Here is a 24,199-nt window from a genome sequence, read left to right as displayed (position 1 = left end):
TGTGTTCTTACGTGGAAAGATTTAATGACATAAAAAGGTGAATTTTACCAAAATTAAAACAGAAATGTATTTCCATTTATTAACCATGAAAAGACTGGAAAAAAGGTAAGCAGTGAATTGCTCCAGCAAATATCAGAACATTAAAATAAAATAAAAATAATACTGCCATAAAAATAAACAAATAAACCAATGGAATGGAGGAGGAAATTCAAAACCAGATCCCTGCAGTCAAGCTATTTTAATGTAAAGCAGAAGTGGCACTTTTATCTAATAGGAAAAGAATAGCTTATATCAGGAATCAATACACTACAGCCTGCAAGCCAGACTGTGCCTTTGTCCTGATTCTGGAGATAGAGGTTTAATTCGAACACAGCCATGTCCATCAACTGCAAGTTGTCTATGGTTGCTTCCAAGCTACAGAACTGTACAACTGCAACAGAGACCATTTGCTCTACAAAGCTGAGAATATCTATTTTCTGATTCTCTAAAGAAAAAAGTTTGCCCACCCTTAGTTTATATAATAAATAAACCCACTACAGCTAGCTATCACCTGGAAGAAAATAAGGCTGTATGCCTGTATCTCATATAGCACATAAAAATAAGTTCCAGATGAGCTAAAGAGTTACATATTAAAAACCAATCTTACAAGAAAAGCTAGGTAAAACTATGTATAACCTGCAGGTGTATGGGGAGGGGCCTTCTTAACAAAGAAAGAAATCCATATATGACTAAGAAAAAGATATATTAATAATTGGGCATATAAAGCATTAAAAACATTTTTTTTACAGAAAGATACTATAAAAATCAAGATGAATTTTAAAGTTGTGATTATATTTTACAGTGTTTGATAGAAAATGGTTAATATCTATAAAAATAATCTTTTGTAAAATAACAAGATAAATAACCCAAAAGAAAAATAAGCAACATATTTACTTCGCCCCTAACTCTGTGCTCAAGAGCAACAGGCTGTCCTCATACTTACATCCCCTCTGCCTACAGAAGTCCTCTCATTACTCTTTGCCTACCTAATTCCATCCATTTGTCAGACCTCAAAAGACAGGACATTTCATCAAAGAAGTCTTCTCTGCCCTACTAAAACAGATCAAATTCCCCTCAGCGGAACTAGCCTTTATTGCACTATATACCTCTCCTTCACAGCACCAATCACAGTTGTGATTTAAAATTTGATTGTACACTTATTTCTTTTATTATTTTTTTATAAATTCTTAAAGGGTGATGTACCATATTAATCACCACTTGTATCCCCTGTGCACAGTACAAGCACAGCATGCAAATATTTGTGAACAAATGAACTTGGTGAATGATTAGAAGAATGAGACAACTTTTTCTTGCATGCAGCATACAGGCAGATAACACTTATAAATCCACTGCTTCTTGAAAAACAGAAATTATGTGCCTAATTTTCACACTACAACCTAAATATCAATGCCTGAGGACGTCACAGTCAGTTTACAAATCTTTTTCACAGATACCCTCATTAATGACATCTGTTTATGTGCTAGGCTAAATAACATTTTAGTTACATTTCTGAGGCATTTCCTGCCATTAACCTCATCTCTAGAATACTAGTTAATATGAAGCACCTGGATTTCAGGAACACAGACCCGAAACACACACACCAAACCAAAGTGTTATGTAAATGACAGAAATGACACATTCTGGTCAATAATGGATATCCAAACTGCTTTTGGTCCTATTTTACTTTTACCACTAAAATTCTGTCATTGGATGACAGTCATTCTGAGCCCACTGACAATCAAATCACAGATGAAAAAGAACTAAACTTTTCCAACAATCTGCACAAAAGTCAACCTTTAAAGAATGTTGATAGTTAGGGATTTTCTAGGTTTGGTCAAAGTGGACTTCATGGACTTCACTTTACGTGATAATTATGTCTTGAAAATTCTGTAAACTTAATTTTTAGGAAGAAAATTATATTTTGTTTGTAAGTCTCACTTAGGTCTGAATTCTAGTCTTCACACTTTTTATATGTGTGCCCCTCGGCAAGTCATTTAGAATTCCTCAGCTTCAGCTTCCTCATGTGGGAAATCAGATAAAGATCCCTACCTCATAAGACAGTTGTGAGGCCTCCAAAGATGAAATGAACCTCACTCAAGTATACTCACTGTCCTTCCCTTTTTATCCCCTGCTATACAGGAATTCTGTTAGAATTCTAAACAAAGAAAAAAAGTTAGCGAAATTATGCCCTTTGTTTGTCTTATTAATAAACCTGGATTTCCAGGTTTTATTCAAATTTACTAATTTAAGGTCTCAAACAGTACAGAGATCTATTAGTATATTAAACAAATGAAAGGTGCAGATTAATCAAAATGCCACATACATTAAAAGCTACACTGAATCAATGGACTATCCCAATCATACAAATTAAAGAGCTATATATAAGGGAGTCAATAGCAGAAATCTGGTATTATCTTTAGATCATATAATCTAGGAAAACAGCAGATCCCATCTTCCTTTGGTCAAGGTATATATGAAGACTCAAAATTATAAAATAGGGAAATGGAAAGAGCCAGCCAACAGACAACGGGCAAAAACTGAGACTCCTAAATTTTTATATTCACTTATGCATCTCATGTCTAAAATTTTAATCAAGTTCAAAACCAAACCAGCTAGAGGTAAAGCCAACAGCAAAGTTACATAGGTCAGTAAAGAGTTCCGATAAAACCCTGAGGCACTGTCTCCACCTGCTTGAAGAAAAAGTGCCACTGCCATGAGTAAGTAAAGAACAGGCAGCAAGCTCTGCCCTAACAGAGTCCCCACCTGGCAACCAGGATTTGTCAATCAAATTTTGAGAATTCTCTAGCTTCCCACTTTCTGTCTAATTATAGAAGTTTATGAAAACCATTCTCTCTCACATGTACACATTCTCTTTCTCTTTCCCTCTCTTTCACATACATTCTTAGTATCATTGTATTTATGATTTGGCAGTAAGAGGTATGGACACATCTGATCATTTTCCCCAGAAAAGAATGGTAAATGAGAAAGAGAAGATCTACGTTCTGTACATCTGCACTATTATTCTAGCAACTATAATCCTACAATTCCTACGTTAGGTAATAGTAATACCCACTTTCCCTAAAGGAGCTTCAAGCATTTGCAATCTATAGTTAAATACACATGCTGGAACTGAACCATCCAATAAGTGCTGGGAGGTATATATCTCAAATTAGTTTCGGAGCTCCCGTTTTTTGGAAATGTCTTTAGAATCTCTATTTTATTCAACTAAATTCCACAAATAAGGTACTTTGCTAGGCATTAGGTATGCCTTATGGTATGTTACTATGGCGCTCACGGTACAATAGTCCCGAACAACTATTAATGACTGCTGAATGATTTAATGAATTTTCAAGATGAACCATTTAAGAAATTATTTTAAAGTCATACAAACAGTGACATAAAGGAAAGAACTATGTTTACTATAAAGCTGTTAAATCTGCTCTGAAACCAGGAGTATAAAACATTTTAAAAAGAACATCACTGATACAATTAGATAAACCTGTAATATGGCTTCTTTAAAGAACAATTCCAACCAGATGTATAAGTTCACTCAGTTATGCCCTTTTCGTTTTACTGATGAGGAAACGAAGGCCCAGCGAGACTGAGGAAGCACCGGTGGACACACAGCTAGTCAGTGTCATATCTCTCACAGAGCCTTAGGGGCCTCCCTTCCAGTGCAGTGCTGGAATTCAGGGGTGCACATCATGTACTATTTTTCCCATACAACCCTTCCAACAGCTCTCTTCCACTTGCTCCTACTAGTCTCTAACCATTTTAATTAACTCTAAAAGTGTTTTTTCTTCAGCTATTACAACAGCACTATCCTTATTAAAAGCAGCTAGCTTTTTCAGTTTTGGATTATTTGAACTATAATTTTTTTTTTCAGCTTTAGAATTATGAAATCTTTGGTGCTTTAATACTGTAAGATTCAATTAAATACCTGTGAAGCACTTACAGTGTACATAATAACACTGTACTAAATCTTACTACACAGAATCAAAAAGGAAAAAAGAAAAAAGATACCCTAACCTTGCCTTCAAAGATACCACTAGCATGCTGAAGGTGTTAGTGTATCCAGAGTGCTAGCTAGATCAAGAACTTCCTAACCTGGGCAAATCACTGAACCTGTCTTGGCCGAGATGAAGAGTAGTTCTACAAACTGTGCTTTAGAATTCCCATAAATATGTGACACTACAACTACTGACCCTAGGAAGACAGAGTCAAGCCACCGGAGTCAATCTCACTTGTCCCCATCCACACCATCCTAGTTCAACCCCAAAGTAGGTTCCCGTATTCAAAAAAACAAAAAAAAAAAGGAGAAATCCATTCAGAAAACATAAGGACCACTCTTAAAATTCTGTAATAGGCCATTACTGCTTTTAATCTGTATTTTTATCATCAATATCTATATTTGTGATGGTGAAGACATAGCCTTTTCCTATGAGACTTATACACCACATAAAACATCCTACCCACTTGAAGTACTATTGTTGCTGTGTTGTGCTTAGTTGCTCAGTTGTGTCCAACTCTTTGCAACCCCATGGACTGTAGCCCACTAGGCTCCTCTGTCCATGGGATTCTCCAGGCAAGAATACTGGACTGGGTTGCCATGCCCTCCTCCAGGGTATATTCCCAACCCAGGGATTGAACCCAGGTCTCCCACATATACTTAGTCCATAAAATCTTACTCAATTCTGGCTTTTCTCTTTGGGATAACCAAAGCATATCATTCTAGTTCTATAAAACCACTCTGGAAGTTTCTCTTACGGAATGTCTAAGCAATCAGTACCAATTCGTGTAATAAGAGACAGTTTTTCTCTTAATACAAACACGCAGACCTCCTGCCGCCTTTTCCCACGTTACTTTACACTAGCACAGGCACTGTCCTGTTTGCCCGCTGTTGAACGTAACAGGTGCAAAGCGGTTCTGCCTCTCCTGTGCCGTACCTGAGATTCTCCCATGCCAGAGGCAACACTGCTTCCTGTCCTTTTCCTTAACAGGTCTCCGAAAACCTCTTCCTCCACTGGATTAACCTTTACTGATTGATCCCAATCCTCAACTGCCTTGCTCTATCAGTGACTTTCCTTCTTATTTGATAAACAGCATTCTTCCATAAAATAACCTAAACTTTTCTTTTGTCTTTGCCTTCCGATTACTTCACCAATTCATTATTGCACTGTGGATGATCCATGGCTTATGATACACTGTCTTTAGTTTTCACTAAGTGACACATTAGGAAGCAGTTTTATTGAAACTATTATTGTGTTTCTAACTATAGGTGAGGTATAAAGGATATTGCCCCGTTCCCTCTAAATGTGGTCACATGAGAAATTTCTTTCCTATGTGGTACCCAAGAAAAGTTAGCTTCTCTGATACCCTAGTAAATTTTCATCATATATAAAATGAAAAAAAATCATATCTCATCACATTTCTTTCTCCCTTGCTCTGGCTGCAAAGAAGCTTTGGGTCAAATTTACAAGGCAATTTCAGTAAGTTTAAAAATTTTAATAAATTTGAAGATCTCACTTATTCATAGTCTAGGTAATTTCATGCTGAGTTTCCATTTTATATTTTCAGTGGCTCTGATTTTAAATTTTTTCTATTTTGCTTCTGTACAAAATATATTCCTGTAAATTGCCTCAGATTCTTCATGATATAAGATACGGTATAAACAAGTAAGATACGGCATTTCCAAATCCACTGTGTAATATCTGTGCTTAACAAAGACTTATGGAATTAAAATTTTATTTTTCTGAAAAAAAAAAAAAAAAAAGGGAAGCAGAAGAAGGTGGTTAATTAGATTATCTGATTTCATGCTATCAGTCATTTTTCTCATTTTATTTATGTTGTATGTATTATTAATCTATGATCTAAATAGACTATTTGCCACTATCTTTATTAATAATTGAGAAGCAACCTTATTAAAGTCATAAACACTTTTCATGAAGTACATTGGGATTTTTGGTTTTTACTTGTTTTCAGTTGGATGGTTTACTTTCTTTTTGAACACACATTTATATGATGGCTCTATAAAAGATTAAAAAATAACTGTTAAAGTAACTGTAAGTAAAGACTATGAGATAGTAAAAATGTCTACAAAGGGAAGTTATGATACAATCTCTTAAATTTGAATGGAGGTCCTGCTAGATGAGGGTCTATGTCTATGATACTATTTCTATTAATAGTTTCTATTCTTAACTGCTTTTTCCGTGATAGTAGGCAACTTGCTTTCTGGATACCATTCATTCAATAAAAATTCACTCAGTATTGCTATATAGGAAACATATGGTAGTTTTAAAGTACTCTACAGAAACATGGAGTTTTTTAAACCCATGAAAGGGTATGGCAATGAGAAGCTACCATTTATTTTGTTGTACAGCACTGAAGACCCATCATCGAAAACAAGAGTCGATTCTCATCTGCAGTACTCACGTTCTGTAAAGTCACTGCAAACACTGAGTTAACAAATACTGAACCACGGGAATACAAGGGTTACTGCAAGTCTCTGCTCATGGATTCTTCAACTCATCAATACATACTCTTGTTTTATGTACATTTCTAAATAAAGACAACACTTCAGCACTATGCCTGGGAATCGTTTCTAACATCAAAACTACCAATAAAAAGCACAAAAATGTGTAGAATGTGGCACTAAATAGACTGGGAAGTCACTTGTTTATGGTATGAGAGCACATTTTATGGTTTAAGAAGGCATAGCATCACTGGAAATGTGCATATAGGGCAAATCCAATTTTTCATCACTCTGCACATGTCCAGGGTAGTACTGTTGAGTGGTGACTCTGAGGTTGCAAATAAATATCAGCAAGCAGGCTAATCTGCCAATACAGAATCTGTAAATAAAGAGGACTGACTATATGAGTGAGGACCTACTATATGAGTCACATACTTCATAGTGCAGTCTCAGATCTGACTGCCACCAAAAGAAAGAGATCTGGAAAGTCCTAATAAGTATTATTCAACTACTGTGTAACTTAAAAGACATTGGACAAAAGTGTTTTAAGAAGTAAGATGTTCAAGGTTTTCATAAGTTGGTATTGTAAAAAATGTTACTTCCTACCTGGTATATTCTAAAAGGGATATAACGAAATCCATTTTCTTCTGCAGGATATTCCATGAGTTTCCGATTGATGGCCCAAAACTGGTCAAATCTGTCTGTAACGATAAATTATTTATTAAAGGTGTATATTATAATTTAATATCTCATATGAAGAGATGAAAACTGTTATTCATCACTCCTCATAGAAATTTCTGAAAGGGCATTATTTATATATTATTTCTTCTTAAACTTACCTTTCCATAATTAAACATGAAGCAAGATATAAAATTAATTTTTTCTACATTATTGCTCCTTCTTCTTCCTAGATATTTCCATTAGACATTTTTTCTCATAAGAGACACCCTAAACAGATTATGATTACTTAGGGTATCATGGCAAAAAACATCAGGTATTGACAAATGTCTTGATTCCCTTGATCTTATTCCTACTGCCTAAACTATAAAGGCACAGCTTCCAGTGACCTAAAGTTGAATCAGAACTTATTTAAGGAAAAACGACAAACGCTGTACATGTTAAACAGCAAAAACATAAAATTATAGGACAGGCTTTGAAAGAAATTAAAGCTGACACTTGAGAAATAACTGTCAGTTGAACTTTAATCTCAGGCTGACTAAACAATTCCTTTTTTAAAATGTTAGGCTTGACTTTTAAAAAACAAACTTTATTGATATATAATTCATATACTCTAAAATTCACTGTTTTGAAATATATAACTGAGTGTTTTTTAATACACTGAGTTGCTAACATGTAATTTCAGAACATTTTCATCATTCCCAAAGAAACCCATATCCATTAATAATTATCCCCTCCCCCATCTGCTAGAAATCACTAATCTCTATTCTACTCCAGACATTTCATATTAATGAAATCATATAATATGTGGTCTTTTGCATCTGTTTTTTGTTTTTTCTCTTACTATGTTTTCAAGGTTTATTCATGTTGTAGCATGAATCAGAACTTCATTCATTTTTATGACCAAATTATATTTCGTTGTATGGAGATACCACACTTTGTTTACCCATTATCAGTTTGTGGACATTTGGGTTGTTTCCACTTTCTGGCTATTATGAATAATGCTACCATGAATATTCACATAAAAGTTTTTATGTGGATGCATATTTTTAATTTTCTTGTATACATTACCTAAGAATAGAATTGCCGAGTTATATAGTAACTGTTTAAGTGCCACATGGTAACTATGTTTGGAGGAATCACCAAACTGTTTTTCAAAGAGGCCACACCATTTTGCATTTCTACCAACAACATATGAAGGTTCTGATGTGTCCACAAACTTGCCAACACGTTACTGTCCATCTTCCTTATTACAGTCATTCTAGTGGATGTGAGGTGGTATCCCCTTATGGTTTTTATTTCCATTTCCCTAGTTATGGGCTTTCCAGGTGGCTCAGTGGTTAAAAATCCACCTACCATTGCAGCAGATACAGGTTTGATCCCTGGGCCTGGAAGGTCCCCTAGAGAAGGAAATAGCAACCCCCTCAAGTATTCTTGCCTGGGAAATCCCATGGACAGGAGTCTGGCAGGCTACAATCCACGGGGCCCACAAAAAAGTCAGACACAACTTGGTGACTAAACAACAATAAAGCCTAATTATGCTAAATACACTTTCATTTGTTTACCAGCCATTTACATATTGTCTTTAGAGAAATACCAAATCCTTCGTCCTCTTTTTAATTGGTTATCTTTTTGTTGTAGAATATTTTAAGAGTTCTCTACAAATTCTGGATATAAGCCCCTTATCTGGTAAATAATTTACAACTATTTTTCCCATTCTCTGTGTCATTTTTTTAACACCTTGAACTCACCCAGAATTCTACATTAAGATATTTTTTATATATAGAAATTCATCTCAGAATTAAGTCTCTGTAAAGTACATGAATACTCCAGAATTTCAGATAAGCCTGTATTAAAGCATATTCTCTACTACTAGACTCATCTCAACCCAATTTACTGGATATCTATTCATACTGCTTGAGCCATAACAGTTATACGTAAAAAACAAAATTTAGTTGTTTCTTATAGCCCTGTCCTAGATGACTGTGACAGCCTCTAGGCCTTCTCTATTCTCATTTTTAATCCAGATCTGAGGAAGGCTCATATTACAATAGAACTGGTAGCATAGGGAATTTAGAACCCAGTCAGTCCAGGGCAATTTCACAGACGACAACTAAGGTCCGGCCTGTTATGAGTTTAGGTAAGAACCAAAATCAGTCTCTTGGTCTTCTGATTCAAAGCCCACAACCGTTTCAATAGTTGGAACCACAAAACTTCATCTTAATGCTAAGAGTAGCTCCTTTAACCACAGTCGTTTCATATATGAATCAATCATTCATTCAGTATCTTTTAAAAATTATTTTTCTACTATCAAATATCAAACAAGAAAGTGATAACTAAAAAAAGTGATTCTTAATGCATTGCTGAGATTTTACTACTGCTTCATCATTAAATCCCATGGACGGAGGAGCCTGGTGGGCTGCAGTCCCTGGGGTCGCTAAGAGTCGGACACGACAGAGCGGCTTCACTTTCACTTTTCACTTTCATGCACTGGAGAAGGAAATAGCAACCCACTCCAGTGTTCTTGCCTGGAGAATCCTGGGGATGGGGGAGCCTGGTGGCTGCCATCTATGGAGTTGCACAGAGTTGGACATGACTGAAGTGACTTAGCAGCAGCAGCAGCATCATTAAATCTCTAGCACCTACTACAGTGCGTGTATAACATATGCTCTTGAATGAATAACAGAATACTAAATACATGATTATTCATTAAAAATTTCTGGATTCTAATCCTAGACCTCCAACAAAATAGCTATATGACTCAGTTCAGTTCAGTCGCTCAGTTGTGTCCGACTCTTTGCAACCTCATGAACTGCAACACTCCAGGCCTCCCTGTCCATCACCAACTCCCAGAGTTTACTCAAACTCATGTCCACTGAGTCCGTGATGCCATCCATCTCATCCTCTGTCATCTCCTTCTCCTCCTGCCTTCAATCTTTCCCAGCATCAGGGTCTTTTCCAATGAGTCAATTCTTTGCATTAAATAGCCAAAGTATTGGAGTTTCAGCTTCAGCAGCAGTCCTTCCAATGAATATTCAGGACTGATCTCCTTTAGGATGGACTGGTTGGATCTCCTAGCAGTCCAAGGGACTCTCAAGAGTCCTCTCCAACACCACAGTTCAAAAGCATCAATTCTTCGGCACTCAGCTTTCACATCCATACATGACTACTGGAAAAACCATAGCTTTGACTAGACAGACCTTTGTTGGCAAAGTAATGTCTCTGTTTTTGAATATGCTATCTAGGTTGGTCATAACTTTCCTTCCAAGAAGTAAGTGTCTTTTAATTTCATGGCTGCAATCACCATCTGCAGTGATTTTTGGAGCCCAAAAAAATAAAGTCTGCCACTGTCCCCACTGTTTCCCCATCTATTGCCATGAAGTGATGAGACCAGATGCCATGATCTTAGTTTTCTGAATGTTGAGCTTTAAGTCAACTTTTTCACTCTCCTCTTTCACTTTCATCAAGAGGCTCTTCAGTTCTTTGCTTTCTGCCAGTCAGGTGGTGTCATCTACATATTTGAGGTTATTTCTCCCAGTAATCTTGATTCCAGCCTTTGCTTCCTCCAGCCCAGCGTTTCTCATGATGTACTCTGCATCTAAGTTAAATAAGCAGGGTGACAATATACAGCCTTGACGTACTCCTTTTCCTATTCGGAACTAGTTTATTGTTCTATGTGCAGTTCTAAGTGTTGCTTCCTGACCTACATACAGATTTCTCAGGAGGCAGGTCAGGTGGTCTGGTATTCCCATCTCTTTCAGAATTTTCCACAGTTTGTTGTGATCCACACAGTCAAAGGCTTTGGCATAGTCAATAAAGCAGAAATAGATGTTTTTCTGGAACTTTCTTGCTTTTTCAATGATTCAGTGGATGTTGGCAATTTGATCTCTGGTTCCTCTGCCTTTTCTAAATCCAGCTTGAAAGTGTGGAGTCCATGGTTCATGTACTGTTGAAATCTGGCTTGGAGAATTTTGAGCATTATTTTACTAGCGTGTGAAATAAGTACAACTGTGCAGTAGTCTGAGCATTGTTTGGCATTGCCTTTCTTTGGGATTAGGATGAAAACTGACCTTTCCAGCTAGGGGACTAGAACTAGACCAACTGAAAACTCTGCCCCAATTCACTTACAGATGAAATAAAGAGAGTCAGACTAAATAGTTCTAATAACTTTTCTAAAAATAAAATTTTGTAATTATTTAAGACAACCTCCTTATTAAAATAAAACATTTAAGAACCACAAGCAAATCTTTATTAATGAAAGATACATACTGTTTCTAATAGAGAGGGGGAAATGAGCTAAAGGAGTGGTCCTTAAGCAGGGAAGGTTTTGCTCCCCTTGGGTTTGGGGATATTTTTGGATGTCACCAATATATTTGCGTGTTACTAACATCTAGTGGGTGCTGCTAAACATACTATAATGCATAGGACAAAGCTTCCACAACCAAGAATTATCTGACTCAAAATGTCAATAGGGCTAAAGGAAGGAAAGCAAACACAAATAAGAAGTACAGAAAAACAGTAAAAAGCTTTCACATACCCATATCGCAAAAAAGTAAACTGGAAAAAGAGACATTACTATGCATAGTATCAATTTACTCTCAGCTCCAAATCTGGCTTTCAATATATACACTGGCATAATGGACACAATTTCTCTAAGCATCTCTAGGTTCGAACCATGGGTCAGGAAGATCCCCTGGAGAAGGGCATGGCAACCCACGCCAGTATTCTTACCTGGAGAATTTCATGAACAGAGGAGCCTGGTGGGCTACAGCCCATGGGGTCAGACATGACCAAGTGACTACCAGACACACTACCGTGACAATCACATCAAGCTTTCTCAGTAGAGTACTGGAAGAACACTGCAGGAGAAAGCGGCTCCTTCTGCGTCTGCACACTGTAGTCCCCTACCCCATATCACTGCCCTGCTTTCCTCTGCAGGCCTGAGTGGGTGGCTGACCTAGTTTCCCAGAGCCGCCACTCCCTCTGCTTGCCCGTGCCACTTGCTGCTGGTGGCCCACACTCCAGGTTTTCCTGATTTCCCAGCAACCGCAGACCTGCTCCAGCCTGGCAAAACAGAGACTTTCTCTATGAATCCAATGTGCTGGAATATACCTTCTCTAATGATTTCGAAACCCAGCCCTGGGAAGGGGCTCCTGCTAAGTGTGACCTTCCTCTTTAGCCCTAGGGTACCAGGTCTGATTTTCTTATATACCCAGTTACTCTTTTATCAGAGCTTAATAGTTCTGTATATAAAACAATCTATTCAACCTTTTGTGTGGTTTCTATCTCCTGACTGAACCTAGTCTGATACAATTATGTTTGAAAGGAATAAAGACATAATAAAGGATCTGTATTCATTTATATTAGTTTAATTATCTTGTAAAAATAATATGTTCTTACATAAGATTAGCATTTCCTCAATAACACTGAAAACATTCTAACCAAAAATAATCTAACTTTTCTAAGTCAAAGTTATTAACAGGAAAGATACAAATAGAAGAAATTAAAAGAAAATCAGTGCTGAGTTTAAGTATATAACCAAATGTCTTTCACACTGGGTTTTGTAATAGTAGGATCTCTTCTAACCCCTAGCCAATAATTAAATAAAACTGGAGTAAGGATGTACTGTTAAATTCCTACATGTTAATGAATCAAGTACATATTAATTTGTTACCACGCAGTTACTGGTGGCTCAGAGGTTAAAGCATCTGCCTCCAATGCGGAGACCCGGGTTTGATCCCTGGGTCAGGAAGATCCCCTGGAGAAGGAAACAGTAACCCACTCCACTATTCTTGCCTGGAGAATCCCATGGACAGAGGAACCTGGTAGGCTACAGTCCACAGGGTTGAAAAGAGTCAGACATGACTGAGCGACTTCACTTCACTTCAAGTACTCTGAATACTGCAACTGAGTTATTACTGGCCATGAAAACAGAACCTACAAGTAAAAGAAGCTCAGTGGTCTTTAGCTACTCATTTTTTAAACAGTAAATTTAGGTAAATGCACATCTATTTCAATAGTTTTCAAACTAGTTCTAATTCTAAAGCAAAACAAACAACTAAGTATTGACAGAAGAAAATTAAAACTAGCAGTCACTTAGCTTATCCAAAGAAGAACAGAAAAGAAGGTAACTCACACACTTCTCGCCAGAGTTATTACGAATATGACTGCTAAGTTGGTTTCTGTATTTTAAATTTAACAATCATTTAGGATGGCTACCCAATCGACAATCACAAAATGGAAGGCCTGTGCTACAGAATGTCAATCTAATTTTTTAAAGATATTAAAAATAGAATTTCTCGGAACTCTGGTGTCAACCAATTTTTTTTTCCACTTGCTGATGAATTAAGCTTTTATTTTAGTCTTGGAAATTTTTAAAAATCCAGAAAAAAAATTAAAACCAAGATCTTTCTAAGCAGCACAGAAATAAACTGATTAATTTGTATGTTTTGTTCCTCACAGGGAAAAAGCTGCAGAAAAAAGTGGCAATTTTAAAGGATGTATCTGTTTTTCCACTTAAGCTTTATTAAGAACTCATGGCAAATAATATTTTAATATTTAAATGCCACGAATAACCTATTTATTTACAAGATCCCATGGGAGACATGGAGGTCCTCTAAAGGACAGCACCCCAGCCTCAATTCAGCACTGTGGTATTGCTGGCTGAGACAGAACCAAAGGTAAGGGCTGAAATGGCCCCCACATGCATACCATTCCACTTTCTGCTCTTCAAGTCTTGATGTCAGAAAGAACAGATTTACAACACCCTAAATAAGTGTCAGATCTTGACGGCTCATAAAACACAGGCTTTGAGCTTTTCTTGGAAGAGAAAAGCAAATGGTTGAAAATTACTGCTGAAGGGAACTCATTTCTCAGAAAATTATGGATTTATCAACAGTATTATTCAAATCAATACTACAAGCGGCCAAATAGATGTAGTGTTTTGACCAGAGGCTTTCAAGCTTTGCAACAGAAAGCATATCCAAGTATAGATCTATTTGAATTAATTTTGTCACCTGTGTGTGTGTGTGTGTGTGTGTGTGTGTTAGTTGCTCAGTTGTATCTGACTCTTTGTGACCCCATGGCTATAGCCCACCAGGCTCCTCTGTCCGTGGGGATTTTCCAGCCAAGAATATTGGAATGGGTTGCCATTCCATTCTCCAGGGGATTTTCCTGACCCAGGGATCAAACCCAGGTCTCCTGCATTGCCAGGTGGATTCTTTACTGTCTGAGCCACCAGGGAAGCCTAGTTTCTTCACATTGTAATATAGTAAACATCTTTATGAAAAAAAATCAGAGGGCAAAAAAACCCATGTGTGTTAAATGAGTGACCTGTATCCTCAAACTCATTTGTCCTCTGAGTCACATATTAACAGGGCAGTCAGGCTGACCAACTGATGGCATCGCCAACTCGATGGACATGAATTTGACCAAGCTCCAGGAGTTGATGGACAGGGAAGCATGGTGAGCTACAGTCCACGGGATTGCAAAGAGTCAGACACAACTGAGCAACTGAACTGAACTGACAGGCTGACTCAGGGAGGGAGCATCTATACACTGCAGCACGTCCACTCGTGCTCAGATGCCGCTCAAGAGAGCCACACCCACACATTTCCATGAGGCCTTCTGTCTGAGGCTTCAAGTTACTGAGATATATTTGGCAGGGAACCCCTAATCAAAACAAAGAAGCCTTGAAAACTCTTCGAGGACCCCTGAAAATTCATCCTGAAGACAGAAGCAGGCTGGCCTTTGTAATGAGGCTGAGAGGAGAACCAATCCCTAAGGCCAGTCCTTAATTCTGTTCATACACACTCATCTTGGCAGCAGGACTGTACTCTGGGCAATCTGCTGTTGGAACTAATCAAAAGAGCAATAAAATCTGAATCCGAGGAAATTTGTGACCTGGCCTATCACTGTCTCAGAATAAACTGAGAGAAGACATTTCTAGTAGTCTTCCCTTCTCCACTGGGGATATGTCCCAAGACCTTCAGTGGACACCTGAAACGGTGGACAGCACTACGTATCCATGAGTCCCACAGGTACTATGTTTTTTTCCTGTACCTACACACTCATAGTGAAGATTAATTTATAAATTAGGCACAGTAAGAGACCATCTAGCTGCCAGCATCACTAACAATTTGGGACCATCATTAAGTGAGATAGGGTTACCTGAACACAAGCACCGCAATCCCAATATGGCTGATGTGATAATGGTGACGGATACTACGAGACTCATGGGAGGGTAGAATGCATAGTGTGGATACGCTGGAACCATCCCTTACACCTCACATGCTGAAGTCAGACAGCGACACTTCACCATGCTGCTCAGGGCAGCACACAATTTAAAACTGATGAACAGTTTATTTCTGGAATTTTTCATTTAATATTTTCAGATCACATATGCCCACAGGAAACTGAAACTGTGAAAACAAAACCATGAATAAGGAGAGACTACCATACCCCTTTGCCCTAAAAGAGAGGTGCTATTTAAAAAAAGCCAATTACTGGGATTGGCTCTTGGAATATAGACGTTGTAACTCGCAGTCTAGAAAACTGGCATCAAGGAGAGGAATCAATATATATTTTCACATTGTAATCCTCTCTATATTCACTGCGACAAGTTTTACCTAAATCACTATCATCTCTCATCTGAACCATTGTGACAGCCTCCTAACTGGTCTCCGCTCTTCTACTTGCATCCCCCAAACAAATCCAGAATGCACTTCTCATACAAATCAAATCATGTCATGAATGAATAAACTTCCAAACATTTTTCTAAGGGACCATAAGGAATAATGCTTTGTAATATACTTCAACAATATGATTATTGGAAGCTAAGTACCAGAATTGTCATTAAAAAGAAAAAATCCATTGCATCTCCTTACTGGCTATGAATGGGGCAGGCTGCATCCCACTCAGAACTGCATGCAGGCAACCAACACGTTGCTGTGGATAAAATACTTCCTGCCCAGGAAGTGCGTTTCTTTCGGCCCGCTCCCACCCCCTAGGAATGCAACGGTTTCTGCATCTCTCTGAGACCTCACTGTCTACCAATCTGCTTACTGACTAAAGCCCCAAATCATGCTACTTTTCTGTCTCCGGAAAGCACCAAGCTTCTTCCCATGTCACAGTTAGAGGCTAGGAATCCTCACTTTTCTAATCTTCACAGAGCTGCTTCTTTCTCACCATTCAAGTCTCAGTGGAAGTGTTGCCTCCTCAGGGAAGACTTTCCTTATAATTAATTCTAGCTAAAGTATTTTTTTATTTTCTTCTAAACATGTCTCTGTCCCCCAACTAAAATGTAAGTTCTATGAGGGCAAGGCCTTTGTCTTCAGCCCTAGAAAATTCCTGGCACAACGGACATGCTCAGTGAATGTTTGCTAAATGATTAAACAACCAAATACATGACTGACTTCGATAATGTGGAGCAACAAAAAGGAGGCACCGCAAGTGCAGCAGAGCACAATGGGAAAGCAGACGCTGTGGAGCCACACCGCCTGGGTCTGCTTTCTGGCTCTGCCACTTAATAGCGAGGCAAGTTGAGCAACACTTTAAAACTTGTGTACCGATTTCTTCATTTGTAAAATCAAGATATTATTAATAGTATTTGTAGAGTCACTGGAAGGAATAATGAGTTCATATGTACCAAATACTGAGAACGGTACTTGGCATGAAGTCAGTGCTTCGTTAAGCATTTTGTCTCTTAGGCTTCTCAACAAGAGAAGACGCCAAGCCCCTATACATAGATTCAGTAACAAGGTAAGTGAAGGGTCAAAACCAGTAAGAAAAAAGTGGTTCTGCCAAAACCCCATCATCACAAGATTGCTGGAGTGTTCAGCCTGGCTCACAACCAGGGAGTCTGCAACATTCACATGAAATTCTATGTGAATGTTGCCTCCGTAAGTTATGCAACTGAGGGCCTTTGTCAGCCACAGTGGGAAGAGTAAGAGCCGTAATGCAACCCAGCTGTAACCCTCTACAACACTGGATTCCTTTTATAGCCCCTTCACTCCCTCCAACCCTTTCAACTACCCTGTAAGGCCCTATCTTCTCACTCCATGGGAACAACTTAATTGCCATTTACCTGCCATCAATTTCCAATGCATCAATCTCCAGTCATATCAAGAAACAGTGGCGGGAGCAGGACAGGTGGTCCAAGAACATCCGAGTGGTCCTCCAGTCTTGGCAGGCTGGAATGAATTCCACCTCTGCTAACTTTACCATCTAATAACCATTCCTTCTCAATCCCTCTCTCTCCTAATAAGTCTTAAAATATTAGGGGAGAGGAGATAAGCATGATGAAAAAAAAAAAGGTTTCTTGTTAATCTAGGTAGACAAGAGGCTCATAGTTATATACTCTATAGCACAGGTCTATAAATGGAACCAGTCCAAACTAGTTACTGTATAAATGGTTTAAGAAATACTGCTGGAAACTTAAAAAAAAAAACTAATCTTACTAAGTATTGAAAAAGTCAGAGTTGTAAATTTTAATTTCAACATTATCAATCAGTAAACCATAACTGCAAGTTACATCATCTTTAATGTGTTCCAAGAAACAATCCCAGTAACAAACTATTTTTAACAGACATAATTCAATTACTGTATTCTAACCAATTAAGAAACATTTACTTCAAATTCATTTTCAAACAGGGCCAATAACAACATAAAAAGGATTCAAAATTCAAAAATTTCATAATGTAAAAAAAAACCCAACTTATCCTATGTGCTCAAGTTAGAAATTAAAAAAGGGAAGAATGATCTTCAATTATATTCAAGTCTTCACTAACTCTAAAAGACAATTTTTAAAGTAGCTTGTTTTCCAAAAAGAGATTTACAGAGCTAAAGCAGAGTGGTAGGCTAAGACTAATTAATGAAATATACACCTGCATGAATCACCTATAGATTGTTAAACAGATTACCTTTCAAAATGACTATAAAATAAGAAAGTACTTTTTCTCTCAGGTTGAATCACAGTTTATCACTTTCCCAAATTGAGACAGCCAGAAACAACTTTAACTTGTTACCAAGCCCATTTTCACTTCATTAGAGCACTCCAAAATCATAAGACAAAAATAAAAATCTATTCTGACTTTTGAAAGACCAACAGAGTAAAGATACTCCATTTACTCACTATATCTTTGTAATGTTTATTATGCAGGATATTCTCTTTATTCTAACACAAATTCCTCATGCTTCTGATAAGAAACTGTAAATGAGAAAATTTTATTAATAATTACTCATAGACAAATAAGGAAAGATTAAAAAGGTGGGGGGGGCACCAGTGGTCACTGGGGATGTAATATACAATGCAACACCTCTCATTTTTAGCGGCCTACCTGAATCACTCGAGGAGCTTTTGAAAATACACTAATACCAAGGTCTCACTCCAGATTCCCTGGAACTGTACTTACTGTAAACTCCCAGATGATTCTAATATGCAGCCAGATTTAACAGCCTCCAGATGTAATAGGAAAACTTTTGGATTGAAAGATCTAGGATCAAATCCTGGTCCCATTTCTTACTAGCTGTGTAAGCTCATCTTCTCATTTTAAAAGTTGATCGTGTTTATCTAATTCTTGTGAAGAATCACTAAGAATGCTTGGAACATCACAGGAATTCAGTAAATGTAATATAATTCCAGGTAAATTCTGTTCTATTTCAAATCCATTACATCTGTCCAAGACAGCGACATGAAAAATATCTTTTTAAAAGAAGTCCCGGGACTTCCCTGGTGGTACAGTGGATAAGAATCCGCCCCTCAATGCAGGAGACACGAGAAGATTCCACACACGGTGAGGCAACTAAGCCCACCGGCCACAACTATTGAGCCCGTGCACTCTAGGGCCCCCAACCACTGAGCCTGTGTGCGGCAATTACTGAACCCCACATGCCTAGAGCCCACACTCTGCCACAGGAAAAGCCACCGCAGTAAGAAACCCTCAAAGAACACCAGAACTAAAGAAAGCCCGAACAGCAAGGAAGATCCGCTGCAAAAAATAGTAGTTAAAAAAGAAAAGAAAAAAAAAGACCCCAGTTTGCAAGGAGTTCATATTATGAATCTCTAGTTTAGGCAAGAAAGAGAAAAGGAAAACACTGATAGAAGTAACAGTGTACTCAATCAAGTTTTTACTTTGTCAGATGTATGTTGAGTGAAATCTACCAAACATTTATTTACTCCTATTATGTACCTAATTGAGTACTGGGAGATGTAGAGAATAAAAACAAAAAATAAAACAAGTACACAGAATCTTCCCTTTACTTAATATGTAGGGGGGAAGTCACTGACATACATAAAGTTATCACAATTTCTAATAGGTCTGACTGTCTGACTGTCTGACTGGTCCTTTATCAGCTATTAGTACTGCTTGACGGAGAAGGCAATGGCACCTCACTCCAGTACTCTTGCCTGGAAAATCCCATGGATGGAGGAGCCTGGTAGGCTGTAGTCCATGGGGTCGCGAAGGGTCGGACATGACTGAGCGACTTCACTTTCACTTTTCACTTTCCTGCATTGGAGAAGGAAATGGCAATCCACTCCAGTGTTCTTGCCTGGAGACTCCCAGGGATGCGGGAGCCTGGGGGGCTGCCATCTATGGGGTCGCACAGAGTCGGATACGACTGAAGCAACTTAGCAGCAGCAGCAGCAGTAATGCTTGATGGTTCAAGTCCCCCCCACCCTCTTCTTTTCTAATTTAGATGACCAAGTGAGAGATGCTTAAGTAAGAAGCATGTCAGAAGTTAGGCTGATAAAGAAGTGGAAAATAACTCAAGTGATGCTAGAATGAAAAGTCAGGGGTTCTTATTATAGCAGAACCTCAGAGATCATATTAATAACACATCTGAACAGAATTTAACTGTTCTTTTAAAACCCTAAATGAATTTTATACTTTCAAAGCAACTTACTGAGGGAAACTGGGGCTCAAAGCAGGTAAATAAATGGCTTGAGGTCACTGGGCCAGCAGACTCAGGGATGCTACCATATCACAAAAATTTCAGTTACATTTCTATAAATAAAAACACTGCTTGTTCGTTAAAACTCCAGGTTGAGTCAATTCAATGACGCATGATTAACAGGAATCTGAGAAACTATTAATGAATAGAAAGTTCATATTATCAAAAACTCCTGAGTCCTATACTTCAAAATTCATGAGTAGTGCCAGGTATAATAGTTAGCCAGATTTCATCCTTGACAGTTACATATTACGAACTGAACTTAGCAGCAGCTGCTAAAGAAATAAATATTTAATATTTACTTCAACATGTACGAGGGGCTTCCCTCATAGCTCAGCTGGTAAAGAATCCGCCTGCAATGCAGGAGACTCCAGTTCGATTCCTGGGTCAGGAAGATCTGCTAGAGAAGGGATAGACTACCTACTCCAGTATTTTTGGGTTTCCCTTGTAGCTCAGTTGGTAAAGAATCTGCCTGCAATGTGGGAGACCTGGGTTCAATCCCTGGGTTGGGAAGATTCCCTGGGAGAAGGGAAAGGCTGCCCACTGCAGTATTCCTGGCCTGGAGAATTCCATGGACTGTATAGTCCATGGGGTCTCAGAGAGTCAGATGTAACTTTCACTTTCACTCAACATCTACATTAAGGCATTATTTTTCAATGAGAACGAGGAAAAAAAAGCAACAGGATAAAATTGAAAGCATCACTCAATTAGGAACTACCTTTTAAAAGCAGACAAGGACAATAATGAGTAAAACTGGAAAATTCAAGCACGGTTTAAGTTTCATCTACTAGGATTATTCAGGTGGCATTTACTACAAAGTTTATTTATTATAACAACTCATTCAATGTCAAAACAAAGTTGATTTATAAAATTATACACATACCTCAAAAAATAGGGCCCACTCAATATTTTATAAACTACTTTATTACTTCCTATAGTGAATTTATTTTAGACTAAATACTATTATTTTAAATGTATTAAATAGCTTTTAGTAATAAGTGATATATACAATGTATTCTAAAAGCTCATCAAGATATCTAAGAATTTCAGTAGAAACAAGAATAAAGTTATTAATGTTTGAAATGATTCTATGAGTGTTACTCAACTCATTCATTTACAATTCAAATATCTGAATCCCACAGAGTATTATTCTCAGAGAAATATAACATCTTGAAACAAATGATTAAAATTTTAGCGGAAAGCTTCTGTATGTAAAGTCTTTCTCCTTTACTCAAGGAGCCTATGCAAATTGCTCCTGTCTTTCCCTCCTTTCCAGATATTAGATCTCCACTAGAGGTCTTTTCTCCCTTGCTCTTCCTACCCTATAGTCTGAGTGAATAAGTAGCAATGTTTTCTTCTTGCAAAAATGTTTTCACAGGGTTTGAAAAAACCCATATAAAAATAATTTCACCTTAAGGTAAGTGAAAAGTGTAGGTTAATATACTTGTAGGAAAAAAAATATGAATTTATTAACAAAAACAAGAAGCTAGTTTAAGAAAAAAAGGCATATATCGTGCAGTTTTAGTTCTGAGTGTGACTTATAGTAATTTGAAATAAAGTGAAATCTTTCTAGTTAAATCCTTTATGGAAATTAACTCCAATTAAAAATAGCATTTGGGGAGGGGGGTTCATGTTTGGGAACGCATGTAAGAATTAAAGATTTTAAAATTTAAAAAATAAAAAACTATAAATAAAAAAAATTTAAAAAATAATAATAATAAAATTTAAAAAAAAATAGCATCTGGGATATTCTATTCATACTCCTCTACTGAGAAAGATAGAAATAAGCTAGATGTAGAAAAGCCAGGGAATCAAAGATAGTAAGGATCATAAAGGGATCCTGTGGGAAGAAATGCTTCTTAAATAGAAAGCCATTTTGAACTTCCCTGGAGTGGGAAGATCCCCTGGAAAAGGGAAAGGCTACCTACTCCAGTACTCTGGCCTAGAGAATTCTACAGACTGTATGGGGTTGCAAAGACTTGGACACAACTGAGTGACTTTCACTTTAACGTTTTGAAGATAATGATCAGAACCTGACTGAATACTCTGCGTCTTAGATATACAAGTTCGTTTCTTTAGCTCTCATTTTTTTATGGGGTGCTTCTTTTCTAGCTTTCTAGCATTTGGGTTAAAATCTTGCAGCTCTCTGAATGCTAACTAAAACACTGGAACAGTTTAATATTTAAATGCATAAAAGATTCAGAAATCCCTTTACGCCAAAATTTGGCATAAAAGGATTTCTGAATCTTTTACCGTTTCTAAAGCTACAGAAGAGACATGCAATGAATAATAAGAAATTGCCTGGAAAATCCCATGGACGGAGGAGCCTGGTAGGCGGCAGTCCATGGGGTTGCTAAGAGTCCGGCACGACTGAGCGACTTCACTTTCGCTTTTCACTTTCATGCATTGGAGAAGGAAATGGCAACCCACTCCAGTGTTCTTGCCTGGAGAATCCCAGGGACAGTGGGCCCCCGTCTATGGGGTCACACAGAGTCGGACACGACTGAAGCGACTTAGCAGCAGCAGCAGCAGCAGCAGCACTGTTAGAGAACTACAGTTACTTCTTTGGTTCAGAAAAAACACAGAGAACTGTGATGTCTAGAGCTCATTATCACAGCCATTAGTCAGAACAGGTCTGCACAGGCAGATGGGGGTAAACAGAATGTCACAGGGATAGCACTAGGAGAGTAGAAAGGGAGAGGCTTGAAATTCTAAAATTCTCAATAAAGTCATTTCTAGATCTTTGCTTAAAAGTGCATGAAATAGGTACCTACGAATAGGTGACACACTGGGCAGCGTTAACTACAGACTACTGAGCTGCAATGTTTATCTGGCCATTCAGGCCCTAGAAAGAGAATAAAGAACTGGTCAGAGAGTAGGTAAAAGTTTAAATGAGTGGGAAGAGAGGGAAAGAAGTGTTTATCAACATGTGCAGTACTAGGTCAAGCAACACAGAGAAAACAGGAGAGGAAGACGGAAGGCAACAGCAGAAGAAAAAGGGAAAACAGAAGACACATGTTACCTCCAAAAATGTTAACAGTCTTACTGAAATGACAGCATACTGTTGATTCATTTGTCATTTAACAGTCATGTCAGCAAAAATAACCCTCAGCATCCAGAAACAACTAAGTTTACAATAAGAAGTTCACATGGTTATGTTTACATACGAGAAGAGTTAACAGATTAAAATAACTTTTTAATTTGTTTATACGTCAAAGTCCTTTTGTTTAAAGAATATAGTTCCAAATACAGCCTAAATGAGTCACTGCAACAACTGAACACACTAGTTCTCAAAGCTGAGTTGGTGGAACAGATGAGAAACTTCATACATAAATTGGCCCCGGCTTTAAACTTTCAAACATATCTTACAAGGCTGCTGTAAAGCACCCAGGACAGAACTTGGGGATTCAGTAAATAGCCACTGCTACTCTAATAGAGAAGCAGTTTTACCCATTAATTCTACATCACCCCTCTCAGCAGTCATACTCAAATGGAGAGATTTTGCCGTTGAGGGGGTATCTGGCAGTGTCTGGAGACATTGTTTAATGTCATGACTGAGAATGGGGAGAAGTGCGTTACTGGCATCTCATGAGTGGGCAGAGACCAGGAAAGCTACCAAACATCCTGTAATGCACAGGCCAGCCCCACTGCCACCCCAGCATCAAAGAATTATCCAGTTCAAAATACCTAACAGTGCCAAGGCTGAGAAAGCCTGCTCAGGAGTAGTGGTTCTCACACTGCAGAGCACTGCAATCACCTGGAGGGGTCCTGGACCAAACACTGCTGGGATCTACCCTAGACTTTCTAATTCAGTTGGTTTAGGATGCATTTCTAATCAGTTCCTGTGAAACACTGATGCTTCCCACTGTCGACACTGCTCTAGAGAAAAGCAATCAGGAGACAACTGACTAAGCAACTGGGGTTTTCTGTTCTCTGAAGGAGAATTACGATATTAAGCTTCAAAACAAAAGATTCACTCAAAAACAAGTTAAACTATACATGTACATATACCCTGACTTAGGTCTTGGCAATCTTTTTCAATCTGACAACAAAAGCAAC

The 24,199-nt window shown here is 37.9% G+C and overlaps 1 protein-coding gene across 3 annotated transcripts in view; it reads right to left on the bottom strand.

Moving 5' to 3' along the window:
• Positions 1–24,199, bottom strand: part of ATG5 (autophagy related 5) — a 114,880-nt gene that overhangs the window by 39,207 nt on the left and 51,474 nt on the right. For all 3 annotated transcript variants that reach the window (XM_005684610.3, XM_018053113.1, XM_018053114.1), the window contains one exon: positions 7,118–7,212. In XM_005684610.3, the coding sequence (XP_005684667.1) occupies positions 7,118–7,212 (95 nt within the window). The remainder of the gene's footprint in view (positions 1–7,117; positions 7,213–24,199) is intronic.

This window comes from Capra hircus, chromosome 9 (assembly GCF_001704415.2).
Source record: "Capra hircus breed San Clemente chromosome 9, ASM170441v1, whole genome shotgun sequence".
In the NCBI taxonomy this organism is placed as follows: Eukaryota; Metazoa; Chordata; class Mammalia; order Artiodactyla; family Bovidae; genus Capra; species Capra hircus.
The sequence above is the reverse complement of the archived record's forward strand: the minus strand, read 5'-3'. Positions and strand labels throughout refer to the sequence as shown.